The 14000-nt window shown below is 33.7% G+C and overlaps 1 protein-coding gene and 3 non-coding genes across 4 annotated transcripts; all 4 read right to left on the bottom strand.

Moving 5' to 3' along the window:
* Positions 1 to 4652: 4652 nt before the first annotated feature.
* On the bottom strand, positions 4653 to 10000 carry LOC140049504 (uncharacterized). The gene is made up of 8 exons (XM_072094402.1): positions 9722 to 10000; positions 8816 to 8873; positions 8424 to 8486; positions 7868 to 7966; positions 7428 to 7598; positions 6853 to 6975; positions 6498 to 6613; positions 4653 to 5421 (listed from the first exon to the last, which is right to left on the bottom strand). The coding sequence occupies exons 1-8, from the start codon at positions 9947 to 9949 to the stop codon at positions 5185 to 5187; spliced, it is 1095 nt and encodes a 364-aa protein (XP_071950503.1). The 5' UTR covers positions 9950 to 10000; the 3' UTR covers positions 4653 to 5184.
* Positions 10001 to 11101: 1101 nt separating this feature from the next.
* Trnai-uau (transfer RNA isoleucine (anticodon UAU)) lies at positions 11102 to 11209 on the bottom strand. The gene is made up of 2 exons: positions 11172 to 11209; positions 11102 to 11137 (listed from the first exon to the last, which is right to left on the bottom strand). It is a non-coding gene; the product is annotated as a tRNA-Ile (tRNA).
* Positions 11210 to 12381: 1172 nt separating this feature from the next.
* Trnai-uau (transfer RNA isoleucine (anticodon UAU)) lies at positions 12382 to 12489 on the bottom strand. The gene is made up of 2 exons: positions 12452 to 12489; positions 12382 to 12417 (listed from the first exon to the last, which is right to left on the bottom strand). It is a non-coding gene; the product is annotated as a tRNA-Ile (tRNA).
* A 1179-nt stretch (positions 12490 to 13668) lies between these two features.
* On the bottom strand, positions 13669 to 13776 carry Trnai-uau (transfer RNA isoleucine (anticodon UAU)). Its single transcript has 2 exons — positions 13739 to 13776; positions 13669 to 13704 (listed from the first exon to the last, which is right to left on the bottom strand). It is a non-coding gene; the product is annotated as a tRNA-Ile (tRNA).
* Between the last annotated feature and the right edge of the window lie 224 nt (positions 13777 to 14000).

Below are 14000 nucleotides of genomic sequence, written 5' to 3'. Positions count from 1 at the left end.
CATAAAAAATGATAATTGGTTACAACAACAACTTTTACAACTTACAAGATTAACTAGATAGAAATCAATTTTTTGTTTCACTAGCCAATCACTTTTTTTTAAATCTGTAAAATGCTAATTAGCCATTTAAACAACATAACTTTTGTTATGCTCAATATTTTATCTCTTTTTAAACTTATTTTATTGTTTTATATTTCTTTTCATGTATTATACATATTTGTATTGTAGGGGCCCTCATGAGACAAGCTTTTGCTTTTAGTGTGGGCCCCTGTTATTATTGTTGTAAATGAATAACCGTGTATGAATGAATGAATGAAATTCAAATAATTATATACAATACAATATAAACTCTTTTTTAAAAATATATATATATATATTTTTCTATAAACACAACAGGCATAGAAATAAATTCCAAACCGCCCGGTGATACACTGAAAATTATTTAATTAATTTTTTAAACGATAAAGATGAGGAAATCTGTGAGAATGAGAAAATGTCGCCCCAACCGAAACTCGAACTCGGACCGTCTGCTTGATATGCAGTTGCCCTAACCATTAGACCACTGGGGCTTTCATGGTATTGTTCTTTAACTCGATCGATCTATTTTGCAATATTTATATTGTATACATGTCAATGTTATCTGCATGTATTTGCATTTGTCCAATATTATTTGTCTATATTTGCAATATTTTATATCGTAAATACAAATTGTAAGTAGTAGTTGTACTAAGGTGACATCGGGTATGAAGCGTCTCACATACGCACAGAGCCAAAATCGCATCTTGGACTTGCACAGTGTATGGACTCTAACCTTACAATTTTCATTAAATATATCATTGCATGCTATCATTCTATCTAACTTTTGCATTCCTCTTTTTTCATTTCATCCTTTTTATCTTGGTGAAAAGGGAGGATACTATATTTTCCTCCCCTGAGTTTATAGCCTCTCTACTCGAACACAAATAAAATCACAAATAAGATAGTTTAACAAGAAAATTTTAATCATGTATTTTACCGCCATTTTTCATTTTTACATTTTAATTAACATCGTATCTAAAATTTTAAATGAAAACAAATATGGTTAATACTGAAAAAATAAAACACTTACTTTTAATTGTCACAAATGTACTTATATGTATATAATATATTCACCAATGAGAATTTAAATAAACGTCAGATGAACTCACACAAGACAAAAAAAAAATCTTTGTTTGTGCTTGCTGAAAACATTTTCATGAAAAGGTGGCTTTCTGATTGCTGTATATTATTGAAAACTGAGTTAACCTTTGACATATATTATGTTTTCACAGGATGATCAATTTACTATGAATAAACGAAAAGCAGATGAAATGGAAACAACCTGTAACACATGGCTGACAACAAGAAATAAAAAACAGGTATAATACACAAGCATTCCGCAAACCTTTCACAGCCTAAAATACAGTTCCTGGAAGGGAAGAAGCTTTGGCCCATGCCCCTTGCTGTTTTAGTGACCCATGTAATGTAGCCAATAGAAGAAAGTTCACTACCCCCAGCCCCAACCATAGTGGGGCTGAGTAAGTAAATTTTGGAAATATGAGCCTGCAATTGCACTTTTTTAGAGCAATCTATCAGCTAATGTCAAGCAAATTCAACACAGCCCAATGTTTCCCTTTTAATATAATGCACATGACATCATGTCACACTGTGATGTGCCAGTCCACTGTTGGATTTTATATAATAAATATTATCGGAATTGTGACTAGTAACGCATGTTTAACAACTCCTTTTGTTGTACGTTGATTGATTTCTTTTTTCTGTTTTGCGCCCAAAATTTGTGCTGCGTCCCATAGTTTCCGTGGCCCATAGATAGTTTGTGGTAGGTCATAATACATAGGCCTAGTTTGATATTTAAAATCAGAAACCACTAGGATCAGCAGTGTTTATTATGGAATATAATAAATAAAAATAAAGTTTATATGATAACGGTGATGAAAACAATTATATATGAAATAGAGAGGACTGTAAATTTTGTCTGGAAAGTGCCTGGAATAGCCATTTGTTACTGCTGTACTATAGATCTGATGCCTAAGATTGTTATAGCAACCTCTCTTGTCTGGCCATCCTTTCATACATTCTTGAACCTGTGGCTTAAACTGATATGAGATTAACTTTAAACCATTTTATTTTTTTATGTACATAAAGGATTTGAAAGAATATGAATCTACTCTGCAGCGGTTGTCACAGCAACGACTGAGAATGCACAATCTTACCAAAATGCAACCAGTTGGAAATGTTACTAATATTACCAAACAGACCAAACTTTCTGATTTCTTCCAAAATATTAATCCTGGGAAAGAAAACAATTGCAACCAAAATTGTAAGTTTATAATTTTTATTAAAATATAAATTTTACATCATCATTTTCATGAATTTCTTCAATTGTCTTATTAAAGTTTATTATCATCATTGATATTATTCAGCTTACCCAAATTTATATTATGGAACGTTGGGTATCATACATAAACATGAATGTGTTTATTTCTGCATAATTGTGACCTTTCCTTTTCTATTGTATACAGCTCTTGAGTCTAACAGTCATTCTGTAAATGCTCATACAATTTTTTGAAAGTGCAAAAACTTGTGGTGCATCATAACAAAAGGCCAATGATGCTAAAGGATGTCTATTATTGCCATAGTACCACCATTTTTTCCTTTTTAAACAATAAGAATTAGTTTTTTTAATAAAATTGAATGAACTATAGTCGCACAAACGTGGGAAGTTTAAATGAGCCACACATTTGTGTAAGTCCTACTGACATCAGACAGTGCTTGGTAAGGAAACTGTAGCAAGTATGCGAATGTGATTTCTTTATACTTAGTCAATCTAACCAGCTCCTCGGTTGATTTGATGAAACCAAGCTAAGTATGATTGAGTATTTTACTTCAGTATAAAACTATAACTGAAAACGCATCTCTCTGATGAATATATTGTAAATTACAGGTGCCATCACAGTCCACAACAATTATAAGATGATAACAGACCAAGTGACCACAATTGATGAACTATGGACAAATAGGTTTCATGGTCAATCTTCTTATGGAAATACATGTACTAACAGAATAGAAGATACAAGTACAAAAGACACTGTAGAGGGCGATCTTGTCGTCAACAGTAATGCTGACAATTTACAAGATAAAAGTAATTATTACACATCAAGAACTAATTCTAATAGTGATGATATTTCATTATTGAACAATGAATTGCAATCGCATAACACTGAATGTGAAGATAGCACATATTCTCCATATTTGGACTATAGTGATGATTTCTGCAGACAAACATCCAATCAGAATTCTTGTGACGTTTATCTTCATACATTAGAGGAAGTTGAAGGAACAGGTCACAGCAGTACAAGCACACATTCTGAAATTAAGTTCAACGAACATGATGTAAAATCAGATGTGGGGATTATTTCACAAGATGGAAAATTGGATTTTGAAAAGAGTGAGCCTTCTATGTTTGAAAGTGAGCCCTCTATGGTTGAAGTATTACCAATTGATGAGTTTTCTCTTAAGAGTCTTAGGTTTACTATAGATTCTGAAGAACATGTTTTAAAGTTACGCGATTCTTGTCTACAAAATAGTATCAACAATTTACAAAAAGAAGAAATGAGTACTGATAAAAATAAAACATCAAAGACTAATTACCTGAAATCAGATGCCAATCAGAAACATGAATTTAAAATAAAAAATGAAATATATTTTGAAGACTGTCAAATTCCTAATGAAAACTTTACTACTAAATCAGAGTTTTTTATGTCAGAGTCTCAGAACGATAATGATAATTTGGCCCTAAATGTAGATGAGTTTAGTTCATTTTCAGAATCACTTGAGCTTGTTGAAGATTCCCAAGGCTGCATAAAAGTTGAAAAAACAAGTAAACGTGATGGAACTCCATTTTGAATATGTATAAAGCGATGTCAACTTCAAAATTATGTTTGGAAAAAGTTTACTACCTTAAAGTACCCTAGAATCTATAAAACCCCTAGAATACTCTCTAGAACACCCCTAGAATACTCTCTAGAACACCCCTAGAATACTCTCTAGAACACCCCTAGAATACACCTTTAAACACCCATATAAAGGGAACACTTTACTATGAAGTTGTGTTTGAAAAAACAGTACTAACATTGAGAACTGATGGTTTGACATACAGACTTAATATTTTAAATGAACATTATATTTTATTAACTTTTTGTTTACAATGTGAATTATGTTATCAATAGTATATGCAATAGAGCAGTATTCAAGTTGTATTTTGAAAATTCAGTACTAAAATTGAGATATCTAATCATGGTTTATTGACAGTTATGTACACATGTTTATTATTAGAGATTATTAGTTTACTATAGCATATAATCAATATATTAAATACTGTTCCTTGAAGCACTTAAACTACTTGTGTTATAGTATTGTATAGCAAATCACATTTGTCCATCACAAACGTATTACAAATAAAACCTTAACAACTATATTTAAACGTTTGCCAAACGCATAATTAGCAAAGAACCTTTCTAAACTATCACCATGTTTTCGGGCAACGTTTACTATTTACTACGTTTATTATATTTTCGTAGTTAAATTTACTTTTTGTTTACAATGTGAATTATGTTATCAATAGTATATGCAATAAAGCAGTATTCAAGTTGTATTTTGAAAATTCAGTACTAAAATTGAGATATCTAATCATGGTTTATTGACAGTTATGTACACATGTTTATTATTAGAGATTATTAGTTTACTATAGCATATAATCAATATATTAAATACTGTTCCTTGAAGCACTTAAACTACTTGTATTATAGTATTTGTATAGCAAATCACATTTGTCCATCACAAACTTATTACAAATTAAACCTTAACAACTATATTTAAACGTCTGCCAAACGCATAATTAGCAAAGAACCTTTCTAAATTATCACCATGTTTTCGGGCAACGTTTACTAGACAATTGTAAAATAATATGTACATAAAATTCCTTCAAAATGTTGTTTTATCACAAACATAAACCAAAGAAAACATTTATCAAAAGTACTTCAACAATTAGAACTCAACACATACCAAGCACTTGGCAAAGAGGCATATTCCACATTTTTGCCGTGTTTTTCAGGCAATGTTTATTAAAGACACGACACATTGAGTTTAGTTGAGTTTAATCAGCCCGAAATAGCTAGCATCATTCCTAATATCGACAAAACTGTACGGGTATACAGATTTGATTCCGACTTCATCTCCATCTTCCAGATTAGCAACTCCATTCGCTGTGCAAGAACCAAACTTCTGAGCTGCAGAAGCGCGTTGCCCACTGCACCTTATGTAAGGAACTCCATTTATCCTGGTGTCAGCTGCGAAGAACGCTTTTTTATCGTAGAATAATATCTAAAAAAGAAGAATAACATTTTGTACTAAATTTCTTTTGCAAGCAATTAATTTCAGAAAGAAAAAGTAACGATTTACAGTTCATAAGTTTGAAGGCAAAGCAAATCTTACCTCGAAAATGTATAGGCTAGTTCGATTATTTATAATTTTTTTAAAGTTTCCTTGTAACTATAGAGCTATAAATATTATCGACTAAATTGATATTACTAGTGTAAGCTAACCTTCTATGTAAATTATGTTTCACGTTCTTGAGGACAACTTTGACGGTTACATTTGAAATCGTTAATTTATGCTAACCTAGTCCTTTGCGTGAACGATAATAACGATTTGGGGCTGCTGAAAACTCCAAAAACCAATTGTAAACATTTCAATTCAATTCAACATAAACATTTATTTTCTTTCTTTCATCTTTCATAAACAATTACAAAATATAAATTAATAAGGTACTACTTAAACAAGGTAGGTAGTATTGAATTTGAAATATATATATAATAAAAAAAATTATAAAAACCATATCAATCAAACATATTTATTTATCCTACCGTATCTTTTATATTAAATTATAGAGACAAATAATATGGAAATCGACTATGAAGTTATCAGTATCAAGTTATTTTGCTGATTCATGTTAAGATATCTGTCAGTGGAACGAAATTGATTGGTCAATTACAAATAATGCATTTCCAATTTCACAGTAATAATAGGTAGAAAGTTCAACACTATTTATTTGACCGGTTGGTTGTTGACGTAGTGGATCGGAATCAAGATTGTTTAGGTTGGATACCCGAACGTTTTGCCACCATCGTCTTTTACTCACCATTAAGCAAACATGAGAGCGATATTTAGACGTAAATACATTACATTGTGACATTTCTAATCAAGTTGCATTACGTGTATTACCTCGTTCTATGGATGGGACGCAAAAGAACTTGTTCCGTATTGTAAATAAATGTAATACACAAATACACAAGCGGATCGTAACTCGTGACTGCCAGGTAAAGGACCTGATATCGAATATCATATTAACATTTAGAAGTGACATGCACCAAACTGCCAAAGATTAACATATTACGTACCGTACTATATATGAAGTACTGGCCCTTCTCAATTACAGTAACGTTTCCATTAGATTGAAGTTTAAAACCACCTGTATCCGTCGCAATTTCCCATTTCTTCATGCAACCAGATGCACCTATTACAAACAGTTGTTTTTATTTATTAAAGTAATGTATTGCCAAAATATTAATCGTCGGTACCACAACAAACTGCAACATTTCAGAAAAAGACATGACCTTTTAAACTAAAAACACTTAGAAAACGAAAATCAGGCCTAGTGATCACTATCGTGGTTGTTTAAATATTTATAGGAGAGCTCTACCAAACAATATTGGATTTTAAAATAGTACGTATTCTTGTTATAGGCCTACTCACCAAGATTTGTTTTTCCCGTTAGTTTATTTTCTGCCCCAGACCCGCGTAAATGTATTGCTCTCAGCGTACCTCCAGATATCAACCGGCCCTCTTCCTCAAGTAACGTTAAGTTTCCTGTCATACCTAAAGACAACACACATGGATAATCATAAATGTAGGCCTACAGTATATACCTCTCATTTGGGAGACCCCAATTAAGGAATATACCATGGGGAAATCTGAGTTTTACACACGTCCAACCCCTATTCAGAGGACATCATTATTAAGGGCCACTTTGGCGTTCCGAAGTTGTCTCCTTAATAACGTTGATACTATTGTTTGGTATTGTGTAGACTCTCATCAAAATTTACCACGATGTAGAAGTATTATTATTATTATTTTTTTAATAAAATAATATTGGTATAAATTCGTATCAAACTACCCCGTAAATCCTGGATTTAAATTTGTCTCTTTATGGTCCGATAATAAGAAACTATTTTAGTTAATTCTACCATTCGTTGGAGGTTTATTTGAAAATTATATTTATGGTCGATGATTAAACGATTAAACAGTAGGCCTATTGTAATTCGACTTACCCTGTGGACCAGGTGGTCCTGTTCTTCCAATGTTACCTTTAGGACCTGGTGGTCCATTTGGGCCAAGTGGACCAGGGTTTCCTTTGATTCCCCGTGAACCCTTGACGCCCTGTCTTCCTGGCTGACCCCTCTCTCCAAGTTCACCTTTTGCTCCGTGAGCACCTTCCAAGCCTATAGTAATAACAATATTTATCATATTTTAGATGTGTATGAGTTATTCTTCTACATTTCCATCGTTTAGGCATATGCTATATTCTGTGTTCATGGGACGATCTTAATTATGTATGATGATGGCAATGGCATTAGAACGGCTCCTTGTTCGGAGAAAATTGATGTGTTTGACGTCGTCCCGTAGGCCTACTACCACCGCAGCAGGTTAATTTGCTTGTTGTGCGGAAAGTTAGAAATCAAAATGTATATTAAAATAGGCTCAGCCTTACCTACTTCACCTCTTTGCCCCGTGTCTCCCTTATCTCCCTTCAAACCCTTATCCCCCTTACTGCCATCTAGTCCTGGGGGACCAGGAGTCCCAACATTTCCTATGTTAGAATAAGAAAAACAAGTGTGAGAATATGCTGAAGCTTCCAAGTTTTCTTTCCTCAAATAAAACTGTAAATTTATTTTGGTCATAATAATATTGATATTGTAGCTTTAAATAACACGTTTTGATATCTACAACCTACTAATTATGGTTCTTCTAGTTCTACTCTAACAGATTTATTAATATTTTATTGATTTCTTCGAATTTATTTCTAACTGAAGTTATTTAATTTAAAATTCAGAAAATCTTGGCATTGATAGCCTATTTCCATCTACTTTTGATTACCAAATTAGAGCCCGGATTTTCTAATTTGATAGACTAGGTATAAGCTATCGGCAATGGTGTATACCACTGAATAGATAAATCCTGCACATAAGAAGCCAATTTTACCTAATCCATTTCCGTAAACATCAAGCGGTAATTAAATCAAAGACACAGCAGGTGTTACAACTTACCTGCCTTGCCTGTCCTACCGCTCCGTCCTCGTTCACCTCTTTCACCTTGATTTCCTTTTGGACCTAAAATGATAAAAAATATATAATGTTAATTGTCAAGTTGTTAATCAATTTTGCAACGAGACCATTGAGACTTTTCCCCGAACTATTAACACATCGCCTGCATGATTTTGATTTGAAAACAAGATAGCAGGATAGCAAGATATACAGTACATATACACAATGTTCAATTACTTCAAATTCAAATTATCTTTTATTAATGATTTCGGAAATACAATGCTCGTTTTACAAATATATAAATATATGTAACAAACAATACAAAAGGTAAAACAATTACAAAACAGGAAGAAAACGCCATACTTGTTATGTGTACATACTCTGTTAAAACTTACCTGGAGGACAGGTACACTGTTGTCCATCAACAGCTAGCAATTTGCGGCCAACTGATGTCTGTGATTTGAAATTTAATAAAATATTATCAAGGCACAATAGACGTAATCACTATTAACATTGTGAAGTTATATGCCTTTGGGCCTAATAATAATTTTAATCCTATCGTAATTTGTGTGTTATCGTTGTCTTGCTTTCGTATCCTTATTTTCGTCATAATCGTCATTACGGTTTTCATCAGTAGGCCTATCCGGTTTCGTCATGTTCGTCGTCATTTATATTCACAAAGGTCGTCGTCTGTTGTTCATCATTTTCGTACTGTTTTTGTGGTTATGCAATGTCTTAATTGTCCAAATCGCTGCGTTGTCGTCATAATTAATGTTCGTAAACGTCATTGTTCTCACCATTGATGCATCGACGTCACAATATCAATACATTGTCTAATTAATAATATGTTTTTTTTCCACTTTACATAATATATATATAGTCTGTATCGTGTAGGCCTATATAACATAAAGGTATAATATACATTCGAACGGAAGTTCCATCATCGGACGATACATGAAAGGCCGGTTACATTTGGATTTATCATTAAATGCAGTTTTTTTTTAGTAGGCATGCCGCTGGGCTTTCTTGATTTTCAAGCTGGTTATTATAAACTCACAAGGCTGTTGACCGATACTTTGATAAAAAATATTAAAAAAAACAAACAAAACAAAATCTTAAGAACTAGTAGTAAAGTTAGTTTTGTGGTAAAATAATAGGAAAGATACAGATAAAGTATGTAGGCCTACTACTAGAGTAGGCCTATTATTCGCTGATTATTGGTCAAATCCATACGTCGGCTTAGTACAAAAAAATAATATGTTAAGATAACTCTCTGTCATGTGAACATAACGTAATAATACCTGTGCAATTTCGGGTTTTACCCCGTTGTTTTCTAGATCAGCCAGACGCTCTGAGATGGTTTCCAGTGTATGTTTCTGCTCACTGATTTCTTGTCGGAAAATAATAGTTCTCATAATCAGTGTCCCCGTTGTCAATATCAAAACTAACAGAACACCAATACTTATTCCTCCACCAACAGCCAAAGTTGATTTTTCAGTAGAATGTTTGTGGTTGACGTTAGACACCATGTTAGCTGGCTATTTGATAATTTCTTGTCAAAAATGTTTGCTAACTTGGCTGCCCTCTGAGCACGAATGAGGATGTTTGTCAATTGGTCTACCAATAGGAGCCCGGTTGACGACCTCCTCCTGGGGTTTATGCGCCTGTTTTAGTTATGTATGAACATTTGCTAATCGTAATCGGATTTTAAAAATATTTCAACAACTAAGTTTGGCATTTTTCTTTTTTCGTGGTTGTTTTTTTCAAAACGAATAGTCGCAAAGGCCCATATTGTTAAACCAGGGAGTTGTTATTATATTATAATAACAACTCCCTGGTTAAACATTATATTTCTATATGTCAAAGGACTATGGCTCCAAATACGACTCTGTTTAATTAGCATCCAAGCCCAAAATTAAATGCATAAAAAAAGATTAATTCGTCGGAGGACTCCAACCTATAGATTCGTATATTATATCGCCTTGCTCACTCGACCACGACTACCTTAATAATGTAGTATATTTGTTTGAAGTATATGCCTAATTGGTGATGTTCGTGGTACCCTATGATATTAATTGATATCGAAGCCCTAATTAAAATTAAATAATGTACAACTATCAGTAACCCCCGTTCTCCGCACGGTCTTTTTCTGCTTTATATGTGGTTATATACTTTGCATGGGCAAGTATAATAAAAGCGCACTCTGATAAAAGTACTTTGACAAATTATTAAAATAAAAACAAATTGTAGTAAGAATAATTATATTTCGGAACTAATTACGGCCATTGATTTTGCACTATCCCTTCACTTAAAGAATTGAAAGCAATACTGGATATAGATTTTTAAGTTCACTTTTGACTGTTCAGACTTTACACTCATGGCGCTAAGGAAAACTGTGCTGTGTGAATTAGATGATGCGCGCAAGCACTAACGAAAGTATAAAATGCTAAACTGTATTATTTTGGGTGTTTTTTCATTTCTGTTTATACAACACGCCAACGTCGATGCGTGGTGATTTAGCGTGTTGTATAAAATAATATGTTCAGCTCAAAACGAAGCTAAACTGGGATTTGGTGCAGTTAAAGGCAGAACATTTATACAATAAGGTAATTCTTGTAAATTGGTACACTAGCATAATTGTATAAGTAGTATGTATTATTATATGTTGGTAAAAATGTAGTTTCCCCAGGAGAGGATCGAACTCTCGACCTCCGCATTACCTAACCAGTAACGGCGAAGCCATGTACTGTTTATAAGTACGGCGCGCTAACCGGCTGAGCCACTGGGGAACACATTTGTGATATAAAATTAGAATTGTTGGTCTATTTGCACCTCTACTACGTTATCAAGAATCACTTTCAGTACGGTAGTCATGCATCTGAGTGTGGGATATTTGTTAGCTGTAACTTGTTTAATTAAATGTTGTGGGATAGCAGTAACCCGTGCTCCGCACCACTTGCCTGCCTTAATAATAATTCGTATAGGATGATTAAGTTATTAATAAAAGCGCAATATTGAATACGGGACTTTGTGCTGTGTGAATATTATTAATCTTGGGTGCGCATCAGAAATGTACGGACTTTTAAACACAAAAAGTGCACAACTCGAAAATAGATAATGCACAATCACTTAGGGATGACTTTGATTTTGCTTTATCATACCATTCCTTATAGTCACTCTTATTCTCTAATTTAAACTGTTTTAAGTGGTATCAGGTTGATGCGTAGTTGATGGTACTGGTACTGGTTCAAATAACCGTCTCACAGAGACATCTGGTAGCCATTGACTTGAAGTTGGCATTTGGATGTGTTACTTTTAAATGTAGGCCTACAGTATGAGAGTGACTACTACCAAATTACACAGTCACAAAACAACTTATAAAACAGTTCATATATACAGTTAAAACATTGCTGGGAATTATAAATTTCTGTTGCGTGACGTAACAACTCACGAAACATGTCAAATTACTGTTATTTTTTGCCTTTTTTTAGTGTTTATCCTTAAAATTCAGGAATGTGACATACGGTAGCCTATTGTGTGCGTCCCCTCAATAAACATCAGTGTGCCAAATGTGAGCAGCACGTACAATTCATCAATTCGGCTTCGAGATACGTAAAATTAGGCCTACACGAAAAATGTATTGTAGTAGCAGTAATAAATATTAGATTGTGATAAATGTTTAATTCGTAGTCGGCATGGCAGCACCCGAACATCCGCGGGGAAACTCCTAAATTCAAATTTATCGCCTTAACTACGTCCACTTATACAATACAATACAACTTCTGACGTTCGATTGGTACCCGTATACCTATGTTTAGCTCAAAACGAATTTGGTGGTTAAAGGCAGAATGTTCAAAAACAATATATACAACTTCTTTTAACTTGGTATACTAGCATAAATGTATAAGTAATATGTATTATTATAATATGATAGTCGATATTTTGTTGGTAAAAATTCAGTTTCCCCAGGAGAGGATCGAACTCTCGACCTCCGCATTACCAAACCAGTAAGGATGAAACCATGTACTGTTTATAAGTACGGCGCGCTAACCGACTGAGCCACTGGGGAACACATTTGTGATATAAAATTAGAATTGTTGGTCTATTTGCACCTCTACTACGTTATCAAGAATCACTTTCAGTACGGTAGTCATGCATCTGAGTGTGGGATATTTGTTAGCTGTAACTTGTTTAATTAAATGTTGTGGGATAGCAGTAACCCGTGCTCCGCACCACTTGCCTGCCTTAATAATAATTCGTATAGGATGATTAAGTTATTAATAAAAGCGCAATATTGAATACGGGACTTTGTGCTGTGTGAATATTATTAATCTTGGGTGCGCATCAGAAATGTACGGACTTTTAAACACAAAAAGTGCACAACTCGAAAATAGATAATGCACAATCACTTAGGGATGACTTTGATTTTGCTTTATCATACCATTCCTTATAGTCACTCTTATTCTCTAATTTAAACTGTTTTAAGTGGTATCAGGTTGATGCGTAGTTGATGGTACTGGTACTGGTACTGGTTCAAATAACCGTCTCACAGAGACATCTGGTAGCCATTGACTTGAAGTTGGCATTTGGATGTGTTACTTTTAAATGTAGGCCTACAGTATGAGAGTGACTACTGCCAAATTACACAGTCACAAAACAACTTATAAAACAGTTCATATATACAGTTAAAACATTGCTGGGAATTATAAATTTCTGTTGCGTGACGTAACAACTCATGAAACATGTCAAATTACTGTTATTTTTTGCCTTTTTTTAGTGTTTATCCTTAAAATTCAGGAATGTGACATACGGTAGCCTATCGTGTGCGTCCCCTCAATAAACATCAGTGTGCCAAATGTGAGCAGCACGTACAATTCATCAATTCGGCTTCGAGATACGTAAAATTAGGCCTACACGAAAAATGTATTGTAGTAGCAGTAATAAATATTAGATTGTGATAAATGTTTAATTCGTAGTCGGCATGGCAGCACTCGAACATCCGCGGGGAAACTCCTAAATTCAAGTTTATCGCCTTAACTACGTCCACTTATACAATACAATACAACTTCTGACGTTCGATTGGTACCCGTATACCTATGTTTAGCTCAAAACGAATTTGGTGGTTAAAGGCAGAATGTTGGAAAACATTATTATATACAACTTCTTTTAACTTGGTATACTAGCATAAATGTATAAGTAATATGTATTATTATTATGATAGTCGATATTTTGTTGGTAAAAATTTAGTTTCCCCAGGAGAGGATCGAACTCTCGACCTCCGCATTACCAAACCAGTAAGGGCGAAGCCATGTACTGCTTATAAGTACGGCGCGCTAACCGACTGAGCCACTGGGGAACACATTTTGTGATTTGAAATTAGAAATGTTGGTCTATTTGCACCTCAACTACTTTATCAAGAATCACTTTTAGTCAATAAATTTACTTGAGGGCAAATAACGGTAAATTGCGCGTTATTTCTAGAATGTTTACTCGATGGTAGGGCCTATATAAAGTTGGTTCGTACTTTCGGTACTGATTTTAACCAACTGTTGTAACCCTGTTCAACGATTTGCCTCAAAA

This window comes from Antedon mediterranea, chromosome 5 (assembly GCF_964355755.1).
Source record: "Antedon mediterranea chromosome 5, ecAntMedi1.1, whole genome shotgun sequence".
Classification (NCBI taxonomy): Eukaryota; Metazoa; Echinodermata; class Crinoidea; order Comatulida; family Antedonidae; genus Antedon; species Antedon mediterranea.
The sequence above is the reverse complement of the archived record's forward strand: the minus strand, read 5'-3'. Positions and strand labels throughout refer to the sequence as shown.